We start from the raw sequence: 22,895 nt of genomic DNA on the forward strand, positions 1-22,895 counted from the left end.
GTGGAACAGAGTCCCTCCTCACCTCTCTGAAGAGCAGCTTGGGCAGGGGAGGTTTTCCTCCTCTCCAGTCCTTACACCAGGCCTTTAGAATTGTAGCTCAGCCATAATTCCTCTTCTTGCACGCTAGAGGATTTACAATTGCATGAACAATTTCCCAGATGCAGGAAATGAAATACTGGAATATTGGCATTTTGTGTCCTTGCTAAAACCTAGTTCTTTATAGAGGCTCAGAGTTTTTCCAGAGCCACTCAGAAGGCTCTCTGTAACAGCAGAATTGACCCACTGTGTGCCAGAGCAAGATGCCACATCTCAGTGGGCAAGGGCTGATGAGCCTGCAGGAACTAGAGGGGAAGATTTTTCTTTGAGCTGAGGGTGGAGGAAGGACAACTCTGGACCTTTCTGGAAAGGTTTCTAAACACTGTGGCTAGTTTTTAACATCTGGCTGTTCAAACAGTCCCTGCAGAGCCCTGTTCCTCTTCCTCTTGTTGTCTGTGTCCCTCCTAGAATACTCCAACTGCTCTCTCATTTTCATCTGGCCTCACACTATTCAGTGCTGTAGGATGGAAAAAGCAAGCCTTAAATGCCTAGTAAAGTTTTCATTTATTTTCCTAAAGAGGAGGACAATCCACCTAAGATTTGACTACAATAAATGTGCTTTGTCCAGACCCAGTATGGAGCTCACCCAACACCCTGGACTTGGAGGGATTTTATTTTCAGAGATGCCCTGTGTTGCACTTGTGTGATCCTGGATCCTGGAACTGCAGATTCACAAGTGCTTCTTCAACCTTTATTCCCAATCCATGATAGTTTATAGCAAGGTTAATGATTTACCACACTTTCCCTCTTGTGGACTGCCTTTAGCAGGAGGGGAGAAGTAAGGCAGGTTGAACACAATCATGCTGTGGAAAAACATGTATAAGGAAATGAGTTTTTAATCTCTTGTAAGACAGTAAAAACTTCCTCATTGGGAACCAGTAAATTTGAGAAAGACCAAACCAAACAAGGACCTTTAAAATAATCAATTACCCAATATTTTCTTTTCAAACCACTTCTAATGTTTTTGTTTGGTTTTTTTCCCTGGATTTTTGACCAGAAGAAGGAATGTATGTTGGTTATTAAAGTGGAACTGTGCAATCAATGATCTCAAGCCTTGAAAAAAGAAACTTTATCTAGTTTTTTTGACAGTATGATGATTGTCACGGGAGGGATGGCTGTGTTGGGAAATTTCCCTGCTCCTGGAATTAGATTTTGCCACTGCCACAAATGCTGCAGGAGGCTGATGTGAAGATAAAATAGCAGGGAGCCTTAGGGCTGTGAAAGAAACTGCTTCTCAGTATTCAGATCCTTTTGCAAAATTTATTGTACAGCATCTGCATCAGTTGGTAGTGAAGATCTCATCTCCAGAACAAGACAGACACAGTATTCCTTGACCCCAACAACTCTGCCCCAGAAGATGGGGTCTCCTCTGTCCCTGACTCTTCATTCAATGAAATCAATCTAGGCACAATCAGAAGAATGACTTTTCCTAGTCACTGCTTTTTATTTCCTTTCCAGAAAACTGTAAAGCAAGAAGACCAAAAAAGTCTCATGTCATATAGCAGTGAACACAAATACGAAGCCGTTTTTACCAGGTTTTATAATGAAAAAATAATGTGAAGTGTTCAGAGACCTGGAAAGAGAAGCAGTCACACATATGGATTAAATTCTCCAGGAGAGGTGCTCCTTTTCTCTGTCTCGTCAGTACCAGTTACTGTCAGGGCTCAATCCCACTGGAACCCAGTGTTCTCCAGGCTGAGGAGACACTGCACAGTCATTGCCAATGAGGAAGGAGAATCTGCACACTGGATTTGCCCACTCACGATTTCCTGCTGCTCTGCTTTCTTTGCTCATTGCTTTCTTTCAGTGCTGACATATCCCTGTTTTTCCCAATGAAAGAATCTCCAAGATTGTAAACAAAAATATTGTAAAGATTATAAATTGGGGAACATTGCATATTGATTCTGCTAGGCAAGGCACTCTTTTTTCACTGGCTTAAAGACTTAAACACTTCTTTTCCTGTGAACTGGAGCTTCTTCTCTGGGAAAGCTCATTGGCACTGACTTGTTAACAAGGGCAGATCATTTCAGTGTCAAAGCTCTGTCCTCCTTGCAAGTTTGCTGCACCTCTGGACCTTCCAGAACCACTTCTCCCAACTGTGGAGTCCTGGTTTTGTCAAGCAAGTAGCAGATCCTGCGTTTTCAGTTTACAACTGCAAGCTTGGAGGGACTGACAAAGATCATATTTTCTCTATAAACTGTGTTTGATTTTTTTCTGCAGAGGAATTAATTCATCTCATATTTCAGGAGCTGGAGAGAACCACCACATTTATGCTGCACCCTATACTGAAGGTGATTTTTTTGTGGATCTATGTATTCTCTCTTGCTTAGTGAGACTACTGGGCACTACAGTAATAAAAGAGCAAAATATGAAGTGGAGGGTTTGTTCTTAAAGCCTAGTAACAGTCACCACTGAGCAGTTACTCTGCTGTGGGGCTGCCTGTCCCTTCTTCCCACGGTAGTTCAGGCGGTTGAACTCCTCCATGACCTGCAGCATGGTCTTTCCTTTGGTCTCTGGCAGCACCAGGAATACAAAAATTGCCATGGACAGACAGTATGCCAGGAAAATGATGAAACAGAAATTACCAAGACCTTCCTACAGGAAAACAGAGAAAAAAATGTGTTCATAAATATTTATATTGATTTCTCTCTCCTATGATAAAGAGTTTCTGGGTTTGTATTTACTAAAAGAATGCAGTCAGAGACTTAGTTGATATAAATCCTGCTTCAAATGACATCTGCCAGTGTTGGTGCCTCTGTCACTGCAGCTGTGCTGCCTATGTCACTCTAACTTGTGTAGAGTTGATAGAATTTTGTGGGTTTGCTGCATTTCCAGTAAATACCTGGTTAAAGAGGAAGAAGCCATCAGAAGTGCAATTAATTTGGGCTCTGTCTGTTGCACGAATTGTTGATAAGAGAAGCATGCTCTGGGTTCAGGAGGGGTCCAACTTCCTCTGAACTGAAACAAACACCCTACTTTGCTTACCACGATGAAAGGGAACACAAGTCCAAGGATGAAGAGTTGGATCCAGTTTGTAACACCGTTAAAAACATAAGCAGCTGGTCTGTATGACTGAATAAATATCTCTGTGATCAAGGGGCATACTACTCCACCTGAAAAATATATTGAAGAAAGAAGGAAGATTAGAAATTTTGCAAGATGCTTCTGTACCTCATATTTAATTTTGCTGCATAAGTTCATGGCTTTAAGTGGCCTGGAAGTGTCTGAGGTGGTGCTTGGCTCTTCAGAAAAAAGGCATTTAGGAATGCAATAGGAAAAGAATTTTACCTCCTACCATATTATGGAGGGAAATACTGACACCTGTACTGAATCAGAAGTGGGGATTTGTGTCTATTGTGGAACAGCCACACCTGAGATCTCTCCTAAAGGCTGCAGTGAAGAAGGAATGAGTAAATAAAGGAAACCATTCCAGAAGAAAATACCGACCTGGCCCAATGCCAAAGCTCATGATGAAAATAAAGACAAGTGCAACAGAGCAGTATGGTACCCAGAAAAAGGAGTCCTGTGGTAGGAAATGAAAAGCAAATAAAATCAGAAATTAAAATTTTATTTATCTAGCTCCATTACAAATGTTGATCACTACTATGCATGTCAAGGTTTAACACAGATCTATTTCCTCTGCTTCCAGAAATGTCATGAGATAGCCTTGGCAATGATCTTGATTGTGTAAAGCTATGGCTTTAATCAGTATGTACATGGCTGGGAATAGACCTCTATGAATATGATGGTTAGCCCCAAAAATACTTCTACTCACTAAAAAGTGATTTGTGGGGGGGAAAATAATCATGATATCTGTCATACAATAAAACATGGGCACAGTTCTAATGCATCAGAAGGGTCTTACCTGTAGGAAGAGGGTGACTGTGAGGAGCCCTAGAGCCAAGGCCATCACTGTGTAGCTCTTCCACAGCAGTGTCCTCCTCCCTGCACGCTCAATGAGGAAGCCCTGCAAGCACGAAGAGATGCTACAGCTCCATCCAGTCTCTGCCTTCACTGGCCAGCCAGGGAATCACTGGGGAATCAGCACCTTCTCTGGGAGCCTGAGCAGGACTGGGAACACCTGTGGGAGGTGCAGGGCTGCAGGGAGCACTGTCTGTGCACAGCAGCTCAGAGCTGCCGTTCTGCAGGCAAAGGGGAGCAGAGTGAGAATGCTTACACTGTTAATTGCTGGGATTCCTACAGCCCCGAGTCCTACTGCCCTTCCTCCAGGGTGGAACGGGACTCCCAGGTCGGGCCCAGAATCGCTTGTGATTTTAACAGAAAGACTCAGCTCTTTTTAGAAGCTCAATAGAAATGTCCATGTTTGCAGGGTGTGGGGAGAGAACTTTATCTGATCAGTACCATGGTTGACTTCAGGCAAAAATTTGATTCCTGAGGCTCCATTTATGGTATTTCTAAAGATCAAAATGTGCAATTCAGATGAAAAGCCACTTACACACAGAACTGTGGAGAGGATCTCAGTGGTCCCAACCCCCAGGGAGACATAATGGATTTGAGCAGGGGGGATTCCAGCCTTTGTAAAGATACTGTATGCATAAAAGTAAACCTGGAAGGAATAAAAATTTGTGAAAGCTGTACACATGTGGCCATGTTTACACTTGCTTCTGTCTTTTTGGACAGAAATTAATTAACCAGACCTTAAGAAAATAGAAAATCATCTTATCATGACAGGGCAATCCATAGAAATGCCTTCAGGAAACACTTGATGAAACAGTTCTTGACTTATCCCAGGTCCCAAACTTCCAGGGAAAAGATTGTAATAAGCAGTAAGAGCAGATCCCTCCTTAGGGCACTGTTGCAGTCATGGCCAGCTCCTTGCAGAGGTTACTTTTGCTGAGAAGCTTGTGAGCCATGCAGAGGGCAGAGCGAAGCGCTGCACGTACCACATTGGTCCCGATGAGCTGCATGCACGAGACGACGAGGAACAGAGTGATGAGCTGCCAGCGCACGGCTCTGTCCCTCAGCAGGTCCCAAACGCTCTTGGCCTTCTCCCCACGGATGGCTTTCTGCTCTGACATCATGTCATCTATTTCAGCCACATGGTCCCCATCTCCCCAGAGCTGCTTCACAGCTGGAAGGAGAGGAGGAGAGGTGTCCAAGCTCACCAGCACAGACATGAATCCAGATTATTTCCTGCTTTGCAGAGTATCTTATTAGAACTTCATTCTCTTTGCTTGTGTGATCTTCCCAGAGATCTGGGATCAGGTATGACACAGGTCCAGATCAGTGCTGTCTGCTTTTACCCATAAATTTTAATATGACCTCACCTTTGGCCAGTAGCTGCTGACAGTCTTTCAGTAAGTCACACTTATATTCTTACCAATCCTTCCCTGCATACTCTCCTGCTAAAGGTTCAGTTCTAGTGTGTGGCAGCGGCCTCAGGGGAGACAAAGAGTTCCATTGTCCCATCCCAAACCCCTTGTGAAGGGCGGCCCAGGTGCTCTGATTGGGTTTGAGTCCCTGGGGGGTTCTCCCTTGCTGTGTTTCTGATGGTTCCTGACCCTGAACTCCACCCTCGGGGGTGGGGACCCTCGGGGGTTCTGTCCCTCAAAAACCCCTGCTGTGCCTCTGTCCGGGGCTCTCTGTTCTGGACCTGACTTTGTTCCCATGCTGAATAAATGGTTTCATGAACGGGGGCCCGTCTCGTTGGTGTTTGATGCTGGTCCCCAGAATCCTGCTGCTTCCCTGGACAAGATCCTGAAGTTGCTAGCCGCAACACTAGTGCACACTCCAAAGCACAGACAAGATAAAACTACTCCTACATATAAAAAATCAGCTTACATCCAAGGAGTTCTAACTTTGACAGTTAAACACTCACGGTGGCTGTTGGTAGCTTGGTTTCTGTTGGTAGCTGCTGTTAGGGTTAGAACTGGGATGCTTCCAGACAGAGCAGGACAGGGCAGAGCCTCTCCTTCTCACACAGAAAAGGTACTGTATCTATACTCTGTTCAGGGCAGAACCTGCACTGCTGGAAATACAAACTGTGTGTGATCACCTCCCTTGGAGGACCCTGGCAGAGGGTAAGGGAAATACTAGTGCCAAGAGAGCATCAATATCCAAACAGAAGAGGCTGACTTTCATTAAGCTGAAGGTGCTTTCAGAGCCAAAACACCAAGAGTCTTTTTCCCACCTGTGCCTCTCTTCCAGGCTTATCTGGGGCTTTCCTGTCTTTTCCCCTTTTTCCTGAAAGGAATGATTTATGGCCCTTTTCCTTACCTTTGATGCATCCCTCCTTGTCCTTTTGGTCAATGAGCAGGTAGCGGGGAGAGTCTGGGAAGAAGGGGAGGGTGAGAAGCTGAACAAGGACAGGGACTGCATTGGCTGCCAGGAGAATTGGCCAGAGAGCCTCCACTCCAAGAACTTCTCTGGAACAAAAGCAGCAGGGTGAGAGGGGCTGAGGAACCCTTGGTGCTGGCCATGTGAGCAGCAGACCCAGGGGGATCCCCCCAGCCCTGCTGGGTGTCCCTGCTGCTCCCACCAGGAGTCTCCAGCAGGGAGTGCAGAGGGCCCTTGCCTGCAGCCCAGGAGCTGCACGGGGTCAGCTCCTTTGCTGGGCACAGCAAAGCCACCGGTGTCCTCCTGCAGCAGCTGAGGGCTCACAACAGTCCCAGAAAAACCTGCAGGGGCTGAGCCCTCTGCTTCTGATCCAAACAGGCTCCCATGACCATTATTACACCAGCCAGGAGGTATCAGGCTGGTACTGACTGCCCCAAACAGCAGCCCTTGGGCATAGGCATACATTGATATACGCAGGAATTTTAATGACAGAAGAAACTGAGTGTGTTTCAGACTCTCTTACCTGAGACCCAGAGCAAATCCCGCAAATTTTCCAGCAGCAATGGAGGTGGAAGCTGTTATGGCAATCAGCCCACGGAGCTTCCTTGGAGCACATTCCCCAGCATACATGATATGGACATTCTGAGCTAAACCTGCCGTGACACAGCACTGTTAGGGCAATGCAAATCCCTGTCCTCTGGGGCTTTGGAGGGGACCTCTACAGACAGTGCCTGTGGGGGTTGGCTCTCAGGTACACTTTTATCTGTGCTGAGGATGCCTGGCACGAAGCACATGCCTTGGTGCCTTTGCTGAATATTTCACTCCCTAAGAATGGGCCCGTGGGAAGTCTGTCCTTCTGCAGGCTGGCCTTCTCTTACATTGCTTCCTACAGCCACCGTGGCTACTCCCTTTAGTCTTAGATGACACTTTTCAGTGGCTGTTTAGATGCTATGTGCCTTATTTTCTCCTTGAAACCACCAAGTTGGCAAATCCTGTACATTCTATTTGCTCAGTGAATTAATTTTTATGTTATTTTTTTTATTTTTTTTGTTTTTTCTGGTTGGTATTATTTTTATCCAAGTGCTCAGGGGTGAAAAGCACTGGCAGAATGTAACCTTCTGAGGCATCTAGAAATTAGAACTGAAAATTCTAATTGAATTGGCATGAAAACCATTCCCTTGTCTGTAATGTGGAGGGCAGCATCAGCCACAGAGAAAAGCAACATAAACAACAGAGGCCAGTTCTCTATTAAGTGAGCATGCTTCCCTGAAATATTGCATTTAATATATATTATTATATTATATATATATTGTATTTCACATAATTGGCAATTGCTGCCAGTTCAGAAATTGCAGTACCTTTTGTAAAGATAGAAGAAAGAGAAATGGAGATGTCATACATTAGTAATTTAATTATGTTTGTGGTTTCTTATTCAGTTAAAAATGCACTCAGCAATCATGTTTTCTGCAGAATGTAGTAAGAAGTCTGTGATCTGTGTACTCAGGCTGGTGAATCCTTGTGACCCTCAGTCACTGCTCTTCCCACTGTTTAATACCACAGGTAGGAATGCCAATTTACCTCCACAGACTCCAGAAAATAACCTTCCAGCAATGATCATCTCAAAAGATCCACACAGCCGGCTGAGTCCCATCAGAGCTGCGCCCAGCAGAGCAGGGATGTTGGCAAGCAGCATGGCCTTCTTCCTGGAATTCATTCAAATTCATGTCAGCATAAATACTGCCCTTGCCTCGTTCACAGCCTGACAGGAGTGGCACAAATTGTACCATGGTTACAGACTCAGTGCTGCCTTCTGAGATCAGCTGAAGTAAATGGGAAATGGCAATGGGGAAACTTGTCACAGACTGATAAGCTTATTGATGGTTTTGATGTCTTTAGTGGAGTCAATATCTGGAGAACAAGCTTTGTGAGTGGTTGTCTCTGAAATTCTCTTTAAAATGCATGTGCTTCTTGTATGACTTCCCTGGACTGGATTTTCTCCCTTTATCAGGGAGAGGGTGTGATTTTCCTTGTGATCATTGGCAGATTTTCCATTCTGTTTCTTCACTCTACTGGTCTTTAACTGGAAGCCCTGGGCTGCTCACAGTGTCACATTACAAGCAGTGTTTCTGCTTGGACACAGGTTATTTTTCTGCAGTTGTGGGTACAAACAGAGCAAGTGGTGTAACCACTCCTTCCTACCTTCCAAATCTAACAGACAAGTAGCCAGCAGAGGAGGAGCCCAGGAGCCCACCGATGCTGTAAATGGACACAATAAAGGACCACATCAAAGTGATCATCTGTGCACTGGGAGAGGAGCCATATCTCTTCAGCCAGGTCTCACGGATGAAACTCTGGATGTACTTTAAAAGAAAAAATCACAATGGACTCAGTCAACACGTTCTTGTATGATTGCAGCGCTTTTTAAATTCTCTTACCTGCTTTTCAGTCTTTTTGATACATTAACCATGGTTGAAATCTTAGCCCCAATGAAATCAGCGGGAATTTTGCCATTAACATCCCTGGAGATGATGTTTTAGCAATGAGATCCAGTGAACAAATATATCAATATTAAATATCAGCTGTGAGTGCCAGTAAGAGAATGGTAGGCTGGTCTTCTGTTTCTGTGCTAAACCCTGATCCTTTTTTCTCTGCCATTCCCACTCGTCTGTTGTGATAGTATGAGCTGGGTGTCCTTGGTACCATTCAGGATGACAAACACCTTCCCCAGTTTTCCTCTTCCAGCTACAGGTACAAGTGCTGACCTCAGTTCTAGAGCTACAACCCTTCCCTGCCCTATTCCACCTTACAGCCACTTGGAAATAGTGTGTGTGGTCAAGCACATGGTCCAAGGGACTCCCTGAGCAATGGAGAGAGGAGAAATTCCACTCAGCAAGGGGAAAATGGCTTTATGGGTATCATTCATCCCTCCCTTTCCCACTTCTGTCACATCAGACAGAAGTTCAAACCTCATGAAATGCAAGAGCAATAGAAACTACTCTTAGAACTAAGAAACCACGATAAGTCTAATTTTGAAAGCACAAGTAAAAAGTTAACCATTGCACATAGAGGCATGAATACCTGAGGACAGCGAAATCCTGATAGCTCAATCTTTGAGCTCTCCATGCTTACCTCAGCAGGGGAATTGATAATGGAGACCTGCAATCCATAGTGAAAAGCTCCAGTAATGCCCAGGACAAAAGCCAGGAGAAAAAGGTTGTAGCTCATTTTCTTGCAGGAAATAAAACCAGCAAGCAAACTGCTTTAGCTATCCAGACATGCTTCCAAATATCCTGTGTTTTCCTTGGGAGCTCTAACAATCTGAGCAATGCCACACACCTGCCTCCTCTGAGACCAAGGAGCCAGCAACTGGAAACCACAGCTACTAAAGCACAGGACAGTGAGAACACTGAGTACAGACACAGCTCCCAGAAGCCTCCCAGCACCCAGTTACACACTTCAGTGCTTCTGTCTTCAGCTTTGGCCATCTTAATCTGCACTGTCATAGTTGTGGGAGCAGAGTGCAATGTGCGAGCATTTTGTGAACCATTCCATCTATTTGTCCTTTCTCCTCCTCCTTTCCCACTTGTTATCTCACCTAAATATTTTGCTGAGTGACTTGGCTGAGACTAGATAAACATTTGGGGATTGAAGGGCATTGCTGGTTTCATAGTTTATTCACCTTTTCTTAGAACTCTCTGAGAGGAGGCTTAAGAATACAGGACTGCAATACATGCACCTCAACCCCTCCCACTCCCTGTTACAGACTGTCCTGGGGATATTCTGGCCAGCAACGAGAGCATGATGCTGCACCTCTGGAATATTTCATATTCAAACAGTGACTGCCAAGCATTTACAAGCCAATTCCTAATCAGGGGAATGTCATTGCTTGAATGGGCATCGAACCTCTTCACACCAACTTGCATGCAAAGGTCATCCCCACTTGCGGCCTAGGTCTTTTCTGATGCTTTCTTTGGCTACTTTGGAAAAAGTTCCTTTTTATAAAGAGAAAGAGGAGCCTGAGATAATATTTCAAGACATCATTTTGTTCTTTCTCAGTATTTACACTCCCTTTGGTTTGTCATGAAGGGCTTGCTGTTTGGTTTGTCATTGTTATGCTGGTTAGTGATGAAGCTGGGGATAGCTGCTGAGCTGTGCTCTGCCAGGGCTCTGGGTGTGCTCTGGCAGCAGCTGTGCACAGTGAGGGCTGTGGGAGATGAGTAAAGGACAGCAAGGAAAGCACTGGTGGAAGTCAAAGTCCAAGGACCGGCTCAAACTCGAGTGGGCTGGCTTGGACTCCCCAAGTTATAGGCTGGGTAATCAGATTTCACACTCTAAGGATAAGTTCCTGACTGATACCTTGAGCCTCAGTTCAGAAAAGCCTTTTCAAGCCCAGCTTGGCCAGGACAGACAATGCCTGTGCACCCAAGTGTTGAATTATCAGTTGACTGATCAATTGGCTCTTTAAGAGTAATGGTCATTGGCTGCAAGCTCAAGTCTGTATCCCTATAATATAAAGCAGATGCCAGGAAAGTTTAATGTCAGTTTTAAATCCTGACTGTAAAATCTTTCATTTTATCCACAATTTTCAAAGGGCCTCTTTATCTAGCAGTGTCCAAGATGGTTCTGTTAAAAGGCTTTTACAAGTTATTCAAACAACTTAGGGGTGAATTCCTTCTCCTGGGGAGTGGCTGTCCTGGTGGTTCCCCAGGCTTAGGATGCTGCATGTCTTTGGAAGAACCCCAACACCAGCTGGGTTGCAAGTGAGAGCTGGTTTGTGCAGAGGAGCAGTGCTTGAGGACAGCAGCAGTACTAGTTTTCTCTAGTGTTGCTGGTTGTTAATCAATCCAACAGTGCACAACTATTTAATCTGCAAACAGAAATCAACTGTGAGTCTCTGAGGATCACTTTTCAAGATGTGCTTTTGCCTAACACTTCATATGATAAGAAAATGTGACAAGTGTCATAGATTTCTCAGTTGAAGGTGTTTTAATTCAATATCAATTAACCAACTTGTTAAATGCTTCCATTAAAATTTAACAACTTAAACCAACTAAAATGTAACCACTGTGTTTGCTTAATCAGTTTATAGACCTCTGATTTAAGGCCATAGTCAGAAAAAAAAATGCTGGAAGTTGGAATTAATGTTTTCTGCCACATGTACTCACAGGACCAGCTCTAAAAGTCAGGAAGTCAAGTAAATGTGTGTCATTTCTCCAAGCCTGTTTCACACTGGCAGGTGCAGATGGCCTCTGTCCTTGCAGGGCTGTGGGAAAAGTGGCACAGTCCTGATTCACAGGAGTAGCCACAGAAGTGGCCAAGGTGAGGACCTCTGGACACTGGAGGACTTCTCTGACCTGAATGTTCCAGCAGGGTGAGCCAGGCCTCTTCCTCTGCCCAGGCAATCTCCTCAGTCCATCCCTGCTTCCTTCCCTGCATGCTCCCCACTGCTTCCCTTCTTCACTCTTCTCTGCTTCACTTCTGTCTTCTCCTTCCTCTGGTTCTCACCACAGAATATTTTGCCACCATCATGATGGCAGTGGCACCTTTTGCTTTGACTTTGTGTTTCACTCTTTCCATCTTCCCCTCACCGCTCTCTCCAAACTATAGTAATTAAAAATATCTCTTCAGTTCCTAATTCTCTGGAGTTCTGCTCTTGATTGCCTTGCCTCAAAATTCTGCATACTTCAAAATCTCAGTGTTTTCCAAGAGCTCTTGCCCATGTCTGTATATTAATGACTTTTAAAATAGCAGCAACCACAAAGGAAAACAAGTTTACTTTTATTTTTCATATGTTATAAACTTTGGGTAGTGAAAGAGAGTTCTTGCACAGATTCCTCTTCTGAGAAATAGTTCTGCTGCTCCACTCATGCCCAGCATGACAGTAATACACTCCAGAAATTTTTACAGTCTTTTTATTCAAAAACACTGCGTTTTTTTTTTAAATTTACTTTAAAAATACGCTGAAAGAAACTTTACCTACTTATTTTGAAAATGTACGTGTTCTTCTTTGTTGCAAACATGAGCAGTGCTGTGACTTTCATACAAAGTCAAAAGAAAAGAGGTGGCTTGATGATGACTTTGAGAAGAAACTAAAAGAAACTTAAGCAGTCAGGCCAATGCCTGTGAAATGTTCAGTGAGGAGTGCTCCCTGTTCTGTATCAGATTAACTAAAAAGAATCAGTCACATCTGGGTCTTTGCCAGTGTGCTCTAAGGACACAACAAGGACATGCTGCAGAGAACACTGTGGTGTGATCTAAAGATCCACATCCAAAAGCAGATGCACAGGTGTAAAACCCTACAAGATGCACCAGCAGTGTCCCTGGGAGCAGAACAAACTGGACCAGGGAATTACTTGTGCTTTACAACATAGGACTGGAAGACAACAAACAAGCCATGAAGAAAACCAGTCCAGATTAAATAGTCTACAAAACAATGCCCAAAAGTCTGTTGTATAATAAGCCACTTAGCAAGTACTAGAAGCTTTCTTTCTAATCCATCTGTCACATGTTTTTATAGCTGAAAATAATTAACTGTTCACTATTGCTTAACAAGTAGGGGTCTATTTGAAATCACTTAATAACAGAAACAACGGGAGCACCACGACAAGGTACTGAAAATTTCATCTGGTGTCTGAAAACAGAATTTAATCGCATTAATTTCTGTGTTAGAAAGCCCAGATTCAGGGGCAAGGAAAGAAGGACTTCTGAAATGGGAGTTACTGTTTGGAAAAATTGTGGAGAAATTTTCTAAAGTGTTACATGGTGTTTTATGATGATAAGAGAATAAGGCATCATTCTGTCACTCTCTGATATGGATTCTAAAATATACATGTGTCACTCAGTACTAAAAGCTGAGAACAGATTGTTGAACTTTTGCTTGGATTTATCAGTTCAAGTGTATGTTTTCAAGGTGAACTTAAGGACCTAAGAGTAAATACATTGTCCCTAAGTTCTCTCTTTGTGTCCCTGCAAGGGCACAGAGCCACTGCTGAATTCACTGCAGAATTCCCCCAGACACCATCTTCCTTTCTTCTGCTACAATGTGGTGGTTTTGATCTCCTCAGGCCCTTTATAGAAACCTGCACGGGTCCTAGTTCTGAAGTTCCGTCTCCTGAACTCCTCCGAGATTTCCAGGAAGGACTTTCCCTTTGTCTCAGGAAGGAAAAACCAAACGTAGAGGGCAGTGCAGACACAGACCACAAGGAATGGGATGTAGCAGAAATGTGCTAGACTCTTCTGAGGAGGAGGAAAAAACAAGACAGTGTTGATGACATTCTGTATGGTGACAAAAAGGCCTCTTCCTGCACTGTCTAGAGTCACCCAGGGAGTATTTCTGTGAATCCTGGTGAGGGCCTCACATGCCTGGATGAAACAGCTCCCCAGCACAGATTGGTAAATTTGACATAGCAAGAACAGCATTTTGAAATGTATTTTTCTGTCTTTCTCTCTATAATTGCATAACATGGGAGCCCTCAGTAGGAAATAAACAGGAATGTATGTTGTGGACTTCTGCTCCCTTTTGCTTCAGGAATCATCTTAGGGAATGGTGCCAGGGTCTGGCAAAGGAAAATTACATCACATCTTTAGTTCCAGCCACTCTCAACTGAGGACAGAGGAGAAATACTGATCATCTGTCCCCTAAATGATTCCACTCCCAACCTGAAATCAGAAATCACCGTAGAGAACAAGGAGAAAGTTTGGTTTTAAGTAGTTCTGGCCACTATCCTCACAAAGATACTTTTCAAAGAAGTGCTATCTTGCTGCTTGCAATATTGTCTTTTCCTGGTCACTACCACAGCCTCTTTCTTGTACAGAGCACTAAAGAGCTGCTTTGCTTTGGGAACGCACCACAATGAATGGAAAGGCTGTTCCAACCAGAAACAGGTTGAACCAGAGCAGGGAGCCACAGATCATGTAAGCAGCTGGTCGGGACATTTGATCAAAAACCTCTGTGGGCAGAACTCCTGTTACACCAGCTGGAAAAAGAAATGGCAAGAAAGTTAATAATGTTGTTGACATAACATTAAAAACAAGAGAACACATCTTAACAAAAAATCCTGGTGTGAAGTATAAGAGGTGAATTTTTAGGTTAAATATTCAGGACTGGGTAATTATTCAAAGTTTCTCATGTTAGAATGAACTGCCAGGCAAGGTTTTGTAATCCACATTATTCTTACAGGACCCAATGGTGAGAAAGGCTTATAATTAATTCAACCCCATGGCACTGTAGGGACTGAGACAAGAAATTATTGCCAGCTTGTGTGGCATGTGACACTGGCAGCTTGCTTCTACTCTTACCTGCCTTCCTTCAAACTCGTGAGCAAACAGAGTCTCACATCTGTAAATTCACCATGCAAACATCCACAACATCCTGTGTACTGCCCACCCCCAGAAACCAGAGCATTCTGCCATGGAAAGGCACATTAGTAGGCTAACAAATAGACATGGAAATTGTGCTTCTAGGTATCTGCAAGAAAATAATCAGATGGCATAGCCAGCAATTTCTAGGATTAAAGTGAGGCATTAGAAATGCTGCTTTACAGCCCTAATGGACTGGGCAGCAAATCAAAACCTTGTTATCTATTTAAGCCAAGAATCACTTCCAAGTGCCTTGGCCTAATAGCCAAGATGACTGTGAGGGGGAATATGGCACAGAGAGAAACGGGCCCTGCACAACACCAGGGGCACACAGAGCCCTGTGAAACAGCCAAACACCACCAGCAGAAATTGCCTTGTTCCTCTGAGTACACTGCAGCTAAAGATGGTCTGAGAGTTTCCAAAAGATGCCTGCACACATCTCCAAACCCCTGCAGTACCCAGAAGTTTCACTGAAAACACTGAGGGAACTGACCTGGTCCGATTCCAAAGCTCAGGATATAGGCGAAAATGCAGGCCATGCTGAGATAAGGCATCCAGCTAATCTGAGTCTACAGCCACAGAGACCAATGGAAAACCAGTGAGGGCACTTATTTGCCACCACTGAACACCCCCAGTCATATAAAAGGTAAATCCCAACTCCACTCCACTTCAATAATTAAATAAAGTTTGTTACCTGCTGGCTCAGAGCGACCATGAAGACAATGGCCCATCCTGCCATGAAGATATATCCCCCCAGCAGCAGCGGCCTCCGACCAGCATAGTCTATAATCATGTTCTGCACAAAGTAACACAGTGAAAGAAAGCAAGATATTTAACCTCTGTTTATATTTCCTGCCTCTTTCCTCTTTACCTTTCAATACTCCATGCCTAGTTCGCTCTACAGTAACTTTCAGGATGCTGTCTACTTCATAGCAAAAGAAAACCTCAAAAATAAAGTTCTGGTGGCAGGAGTCAGGCAAGAAAGGTGCTCAGGGCAGATGAGAATGGCCCAGCTGCACCTAAACCCTGCCACCATCCATATGAGCACAAAGCAAGAGTGTTCCACTTGTTAGGGATTTCAGACAGTGATGGCAATGCAATGTCTGACCAAATACCTCTGCATTAACCCATCTGGCTGGGGGTGCTGACAGCCAGCCTGGCTCCTGTGCCTGGAGGGCTCCCTTGGCATGAAAAGCAGCGTAAGCCCCAAATTTGTATTTAACAGCCTCCCCTGTTCCAACAGAGGCTGCATGTCACCAGAGTGCATTGAGAGTCTCACACAAGTGACAGATGTGATCAGCTCACAGCTTCCCGTGCCGATTACAACATAGGGGATCTTGTCCTGAGGAATTCCGGCCTCTTGGAACACATAAGCTGCATAAAAGTACATCTGTGAAGAGAGGAGAGGAGAAAGCAGTAAGGGAAGACATCTGAAAATACATCCCATTGTTTTTCCTGAAGGACAGGCAGAGTGTCTGACACGCTGTCACACAGGCTGCCTTGGCAGCATCCTTCTGAATCCTCCCAAAACACACAGGTGAATTTTGGGAACCAAACACCTGACATTTGAAGATCTCCACAGGCAGAGAGTCACTATTCATTCCTCTCCTGCTGCCAGAATGTTGAGCCCAAGAGCTCCCACAGGACAGAGGCTGCTTACCGAGTCATTCCCGCAGAGCTGCATGGCGCTGCTCAGCACCACGATGCTCACCAGCTGCCACCTCAGAGCTGGGTTCTGGAACAGCTCCCATGGGTTCTTTGCTCTCTGGCCTTTAACAGCAGCCTGCTCTGCCAGCATCTCTTCCAGCTCTGCACTCAGGTCACTGGTGCCTCTGAGCTTCTGCAGTGCTGCAAGGACAAGGGAACCTCTTGCTCCTGGGCTTTCTCTTCAGTTTGCTGCTCTGCGGGGTGAGGGATCAAGCAGCAGGTGATGGCTGCAGAAAGCTGCAGGACAGAGCCTGTCATCATGCTGTGACCTTCACAGAGTTGATCAGCTGTGGTGCAGCCACTTGAAGGATTTGGGGGAAAGAAAGGGAGTGCAAATCCCTCACCATTGTTTGACAACTGAGTATTTCCCAAGAGTGCCATTTTAGCAGCCGTGCTTCTGACTCAGATCTCAAGTGCCTTCCCTGGGAAATGCAGGCAATTAAGATGTTCTTGGTACACAGCAAGTATTTCCCACAAAATAACTCCAGCCACTCTGCATATGAGGATTTGTATGCCACAAATCTAAGTAAATCCTTTAATATGAATTGGCTTCAGATTTGATCCTGAGCTCTTCAACCGGCATTTATTTCACTTCATAGTTACAAAACATATTTGCCATTCTGAACACAAGTCTTACCTTTTGACCCTATTACTGTAGCAAATAAGTCTATTGTAGGAAGATGCCTTTCAATTTACCTTAATAGATCAAATATATTTAAGATTATAGAACGTTCTTTAGTTTGGAAGGAGGGAATGATCATATTTACAACTTGATATGAAACTTCCTACATGTAAAATTTGTGACACCATTCCAAAAATATTTGGGTCCAAGTCTCACGTGTTCTGTGAGGAGTTAGCAGTCACCCTAAACTCACCAGAGATGCAGGATTCTTTGTCTCCACGGTCAATCAAGAGATATCTGGGGCTTTCAGGGAACCAAGGCAGAGCTGTGAGCTGGATCAGAGCAGGAACCACATTGCTTGCTAAGAGCAATGGCCAGTTCTCCTCCCCTCCTAGGAGCTCCCTAAAGGAAAACAAACAAATTTACAAAGTGCTTTTACAACCTGCAGATGTGGGGAGGGAGGGCAGGAAGGCAGGCAGGCAGGCAGGCAGGCAGGCAGGCAGGAAGGAAGGAAGGAAGGAAGGAAGGAAGGAAGCAAGGAAGGAAGGAATTTAATAAGTGCTTGCTTTGCATTACCTCAGTCCAACAACCTGCCCCAGCACCAGCCCCAGGGCTGTAAACGATGCAGAGGTCAAGGCCACAGCTCCTCTGAGCTTCTTTGGGGCACTCTCTGCCAGATACATGGGCTGAATGTTCATGCTTACACCTGGGCAAGGCAGACAAGTGCTGACCTCAGCTTGAGGGCAGAGGAGACAAGAATAAATGCAGTCAGCCACCTCTCGAGGTTGCCAGCTGCACTCCTCTGCTGCAGGCCATGTGATGATAATTAATAGACCAGTACTTGTTATTTACCCAAACCTTTAATTTCACCCTGTCCCTTGTGTAACTAAACACACATTTCAATATTCATCAGTAGCAGTGGATAATGAAACTGAAACCTGTCAGGGCCTCAGTCCTATGGTCTTTTCAGCACCAAATCCAAGGTTATATGCAATGTGTCCCTCAACTTCTCCTTTTGAGGGGAATATCATATTTTAAGTCCCTTATATTGATCATTTCCTGGGATGAACTGCTACAAAAGCTTTTGTGTTGGTGCTCATGGGGATGAGTGACTGACACTCTTACAAGCAGATAAGGATCCATTTTCATGTACAGAGATGCTCATGTGTAGTACACAAAACCCCCCCCCCCATCTATGTGTGCTTTAAAAGAAAGCCCTTAGAAGCAAAGCATAAAATCTGTATATACAACTTCTTAATTCACTTAGTCTGGTCAGCCTAAAGGATTTGCTTTAATATCCTGGATCATTCCTACTTAAATTTCTTGTAATTGTTACCACCTTCATCCTTCTACATTTCTCATGTTGTCATACCTGCATTCACACCAGTGAAAAATCTGCTGAGCATAATCATTTCAAAGGATTTGGCCATTCGGCTGAAGCCGGACAAGGTTGCAGCTACAATCACAAAGACATTGTTCAGCAGCAGGGACATCTTCCTTCCGAGAGAAAAGACAGTTGTGAGCACACCTGTGACAGGTTCAGCTCTCACATAAAACATTTCCCGTGGCTGGTGCCACCTGCCAAGCCTGGGAGCTCCAGTTGGGCAGCTCAGCCCCACCACAGAACATCCAGGTCGATGCAAGCCCTGCAGGAGGTGTCTGAGTGCCACAGGCTGTCCCTGCACTGCTGCCTTTAGGCGCTCTGAGGACACCCCCAGGTTCTCCCCAGATTCAGGGCTCTTGTGCTCACTCAGTGGAAAGGAATATTCCTTCAGCCATGTGCATTTTGCTCTGAAAATGTTAATTTGTTGGGCATTTTTCATGTACAGAGTTTTCATGTATCCCAGGAGAAATTTCTGCTTCAAGCCAGGGGAAAAAAGAGAGCTCTGTTGGCTGTTATTATTGCCAGAAATTCTCTCTAGTCCCTCCTCACTGCCTTACCAGTCAGTCTTTGTTTCTCTTACTTATGATGGAATAGGATTTTATTCCAAAGTAGTAGTACAGGGTTAAATCTCAAAAATTTTAATGGATTAAGGAAGCCATATCCTTTTAGGTCTTCATAACCATGAAACTATCAAATCATGGGACCTCAGACCATAGAGAGTGGCAAAATCTAATTTTGTGTTAGTTTATGTTGGTAACACTGGTTTGGTTGTGGTGGTTTTTTGGTTGTTTTTTTTCTTGTTTGTTTTTTTTTGTTTTGTTTGTTTGGGGGTTTTTTTGTTTCTGTTTTTGGTTTGGTTTTTGGCTTTTGTTTTTTCCTGAAGAGAGCTGTGGGCATAGAGCTGTGTATGAAATATAAAGATAAAGAAAGGTAAGACAGGCACTTTTCAGAGACTCAAGCACAGAGATAAAAATCCCACTGTAGATATATAGTGAATACTTCCTGAAATGTTTCAGACCAAAATGTGGATACTCAGACTGTGAGACATGAGGAGCTGGGATGTAAGAGAGTTTTTCTCTGGTTTTCTACTGCCATTCCCACAGTTTCTTTTGAAGGAAAAAACTTACTCTGATCCATTATGATTTCCCATTTAAAATCATGGCAGAAATCTGGGCACAAAAATGATAGAGATGATGTAGGTGGGTACAGAGATAAAGAGTTGAACTGAAATCGTCACAGCACCTCAGCTGGGCTGGAATGTGATGAGAAGGTAATGGGGGGAAAAACTGTTCCCCATTGAGTTTTGAGACATGAAATACTGTCTTGTCAGGTAGTTTCTCCCCACCAACCTGGTGTGTTTACAGCAGACTGATCTGTGACACAAAACATGTTTTCATTACTTTTAACCATGTTTGGATCCTAATTCCTCTTGGACTAAGGGAAACTGCAAATCTTAAATTAAACTCCAGCACCTCTTACCTGCCCAGCATGATGGCCATGGGGCCAGCAACCACAGCCCCCGTGAGGCCTCCCAGAGGGTAGGCAGAGACAGTGAAGGACCAGAGCAGCAGGATGACGTTGCTCTCCAGGGGAACACCCATGCGCTCCAGCCAGGTGGTGTTCATGAACATCTGGATGTACTGAGAGAGAAGGACAGAGCTGCAGAACCACCAGAGAGGAGAAGGACACCGAGAAAGGCTCACTTATTAATAGATCTATTTATCCTGTGTTTATGCTGCCAATCTCCTCCAGTTCTTGGATGTGATTTTAGCAAGGAGTTTAAGGTGTGAAACTGTTGTTGAAAAGTTGCAGTTGGTTTGTATCTCTATGTGGTTATTTCTGATGGGTCTCACTTTCAATCTAAGGGCAAAAATCAACTTCAAATGATGCAGGCTGGAAAATTCTAGAATTAGATTTTGCTAAAGCAGTTGAAACAAAGCTTTTGAATAAAATCTTGTGACACTAGGTCCTGCTCAAGGATGGCTTTTGACAACAAAGTCCTGAACTCTGGACATGAATTACACAGAGGGAACAACACATCCTTGCTTTGTGTCCCTGAGCAGCAGAGGACAGCAGATGTCCCATGGCACAACTCTGGTCATCCCACAGAGCCACCAAGGCAGGGTGTGTAAGAGGGAGGCACTGGCAGCAGCAGCACTTACTGAGGCTGGAGCATTGATGATGGAGATGTTGTAACCGTACTGGAAAGTGCCTCCAATCCCAGCAGCACATATTGTCAGGATTAGGATCTTGTTCTGAAGCTGAAGAAAATGACAGACAACAGATGGCTTCCTCACACAGAATGACTCAACAGACATTCAGACTTCGAGCTGGGGGATTTTCCCATGGCCAGGTACACCCAGTGCATTCAGGATTCCTTGGTGTGCTATCATTTCTAACTTTTTATGATAATAACACATATTTTAGATTAGAGTGTCTTTCCTGTGATGCTGCACTTGCTGCACAGAGCAGACAGTGCTTAGCAGTCTATAATTGCATATTCAGCATTATGGTACAGGTGAAATATGTGCCATACAGGGGGTTCCTATGCCATGTTCAGGTCTCCCTCAGGACATTTCTTCACAAGGATTGTCACTTGCTCACATTGCCAAGTGTCAGCACTGCTGAGCCTTGGGAAGCATGGGCAGGGGAATGGGCTGTCTCATCATGCAGCATCACAGGATCAGTGTTGGTTAAGTCTTGACTTTTTGAAGGGTGTAGAACAAGCTGTCCTGGCTGGCCCAGCTCACTGGCAGGCTGACAAGCAAAAACATACAGGCTTTTTTCCACTCTTTTTTACCTGTGCCTTTGGTTTCCTCATCTGCAGGTGAAATCCTCTGACAGGCAGTCGTGCCCTGAGGGAGTCTTGGGACTGGGAGCTCAGTTCCACATCGCAAGACCACTCTGAGCACACTGGGGGCCCCTGGTTTTTAGCCTGACACCTCCTGCACAATGTTCTGGGTGGCCCAGGATGGCCTTTGCCAGCCCCCTGTTTAAAAACCCCTCCCACTGGGAAAGCTCTGGTGTAACATGAAGAGCCCATGCTCAGGCTTGGCTGTTTGCCAGCCAGTGCAGGGCACCTCAGGCCAGATTGTGTTTTGCTATGTGAATATGACCCCAGTGACCCTGAGAACTTAAATAACCCAAAGCTGAGGACCTCCTTCTGCTTTACCTGCTCAGTTTCTTCTTACAGAGCCATCCACCAAAGAAAAAGAAATTTTGGTCTAGTCTCACAATAGCTCTAAAACCACACATTCAAATAATCTTGGATTTTTTTCCTTTCCTCAAAGTGTTTTCTTCTAAATAACTTCATACCAGCCTGAGACAGGATGTTCCCCCAGGACAGAAATAAAGCCAGACTATTCCAAGTCTGCAGCAAGAGGAGGCTGAGCTCTCCTCTCCCAGCCAGCAGCAGACACATTTCACTTGGACTTTCCATGGCAACACCACTTCCCTGTCTTGTTACTGAGAACTGAGCTAAGGATTGGGCACCTGAGATCTCTGCCATTCCTACTTATTCTCATTCTCCAGGTGAGAGTTTCCCCTTCCTACAATAGCACATTCCCTTTCCATTTACAATATCTAGGAATATCCCACTCCTTCTGCTCATTTCCCTGCTTTCATTGTAGAGTACATCCCCTATCAAATCATGTATCACAGAGCTCTTTTGTGACCATGAGCTAAAGCAAAATGGTTTGTTTCTCCCTTCAGGGGCCAGCAAACACCTCTGTGCTCAGAGCTGAGCTGCATTTACAGAGTGACCTTCCCAAGCCTTCTGCAACACCCAGCTTCTGCACTGTTTTCCCAGGCACCGTGGTGGTGTGCAGCTCCCAGGAGAGCCATTAGTCTGTCAGCTTTATCCCAAGGACTCTGATGAATTGGAAAAATAATTCTATGCAAGCCTGACAGTACTTACACAGCCTTATAAAAATTCAAATTAAAAAATAAATCTGTTAATAATAATAGTAAAATAGATGTTTTACCAGTCTCTGCAGCTTGTTCATCCTCTTTCGTAGGTTTTCCTCTGTCTGCCAAAGCCTCTGGTACTCTCACAGTGCTCTAAAGGATTATGTAAATCTCCAGCATAGGAATGTGTATTTAGTCACCTATTACGTTAGGATAAGACACTTGATTTGGCAGGTGTTTTGCCAGCTGGATTACATTCCCAAAACTGAACTGCATGTTCATTAGCAAGATGGTTCAATTAATTTTGTTGAAAGCCCGTGACAGTCCAGGGAAATGATTCTCCAAGATCCAGAACTGTCCAAACCCTCTTGAAGGCCAGTGTGGTTTACAAGATCAGTTTCTTCTCAGAGCTCCTGGCACAGCCACCAGTATCACTTCTCTGATGAAGTGTGATCAAAGCAGAAGTGAACTATGATTATTTTTTATCCTGGTTTTTATATTTGTCCTGGAACTCAATCTAGGATC

General features: G+C 44.5%; 2 protein-coding genes across 3 annotated transcripts; both read right to left on the reverse strand.

Moving 5' to 3' along the window:
- Positions 1–914: 914 nt before the first annotated feature.
- LOC107211874 (solute carrier family 2, facilitated glucose transporter member 11-like) lies at positions 915–9,829 on the reverse strand. Its single transcript, XM_015644441.2, has 11 exons — positions 9,523–9,829; positions 8,593–8,753; positions 7,972–8,096; positions 6,917–7,046; positions 6,334–6,482; positions 5,001–5,188; positions 4,553–4,663; positions 3,962–4,063; positions 3,544–3,619; positions 3,082–3,209; positions 915–2,691 (listed from the first exon to the last, which is right to left on the reverse strand). Exons 1-11 carry the CDS (start codon positions 9,616–9,618, stop codon positions 2,485–2,487), a joined length of 1,473 nt encoding a protein of 490 aa, XP_015499927.1. The 5' UTR covers positions 9,619–9,829; the 3' UTR covers positions 915–2,484.
- Positions 9,830–12,156: 2,327 nt separating this feature from the next.
- On the reverse strand, positions 12,157–22,528 carry LOC107211873 (solute carrier family 2, facilitated glucose transporter member 11-like). 2 transcript variants are annotated; one of them, XM_015644440.1, is made up of 12 exons: positions 22,448–22,528; positions 20,627–20,725; positions 19,944–20,104; positions 18,453–18,577; positions 17,657–17,786; positions 17,334–17,482; positions 16,412–16,599; positions 16,031–16,141; positions 15,446–15,547; positions 15,245–15,320; positions 14,242–14,369; positions 12,157–13,629 (listed from the first exon to the last, which is right to left on the reverse strand). In XM_015644440.1, the coding sequence occupies exons 1-12, from the start codon at positions 22,466–22,468 to the stop codon at positions 13,429–13,431; spliced, it is 1,491 nt and encodes a 496-aa protein (XP_015499926.1). In that variant the 5' UTR covers positions 22,469–22,528; the 3' UTR covers positions 12,157–13,428. The 2 variants fall into 2 exon arrangements, with proteins under 2 accessions (XP_015499926.1, XP_033374008.1); XM_033518117.1 differs by lacking the exon at positions 22,448–22,528 and having other exon boundaries at positions 20,627–20,871.
- Between the last annotated feature and the right edge of the window lie 367 nt (positions 22,529–22,895).

Source organism: Parus major, chromosome 15, assembly GCF_001522545.3.
Source record: "Parus major isolate Abel chromosome 15, Parus_major1.1, whole genome shotgun sequence".
In the NCBI taxonomy this organism is placed as follows: Eukaryota; Metazoa; Chordata; class Aves; order Passeriformes; family Paridae; genus Parus; species Parus major.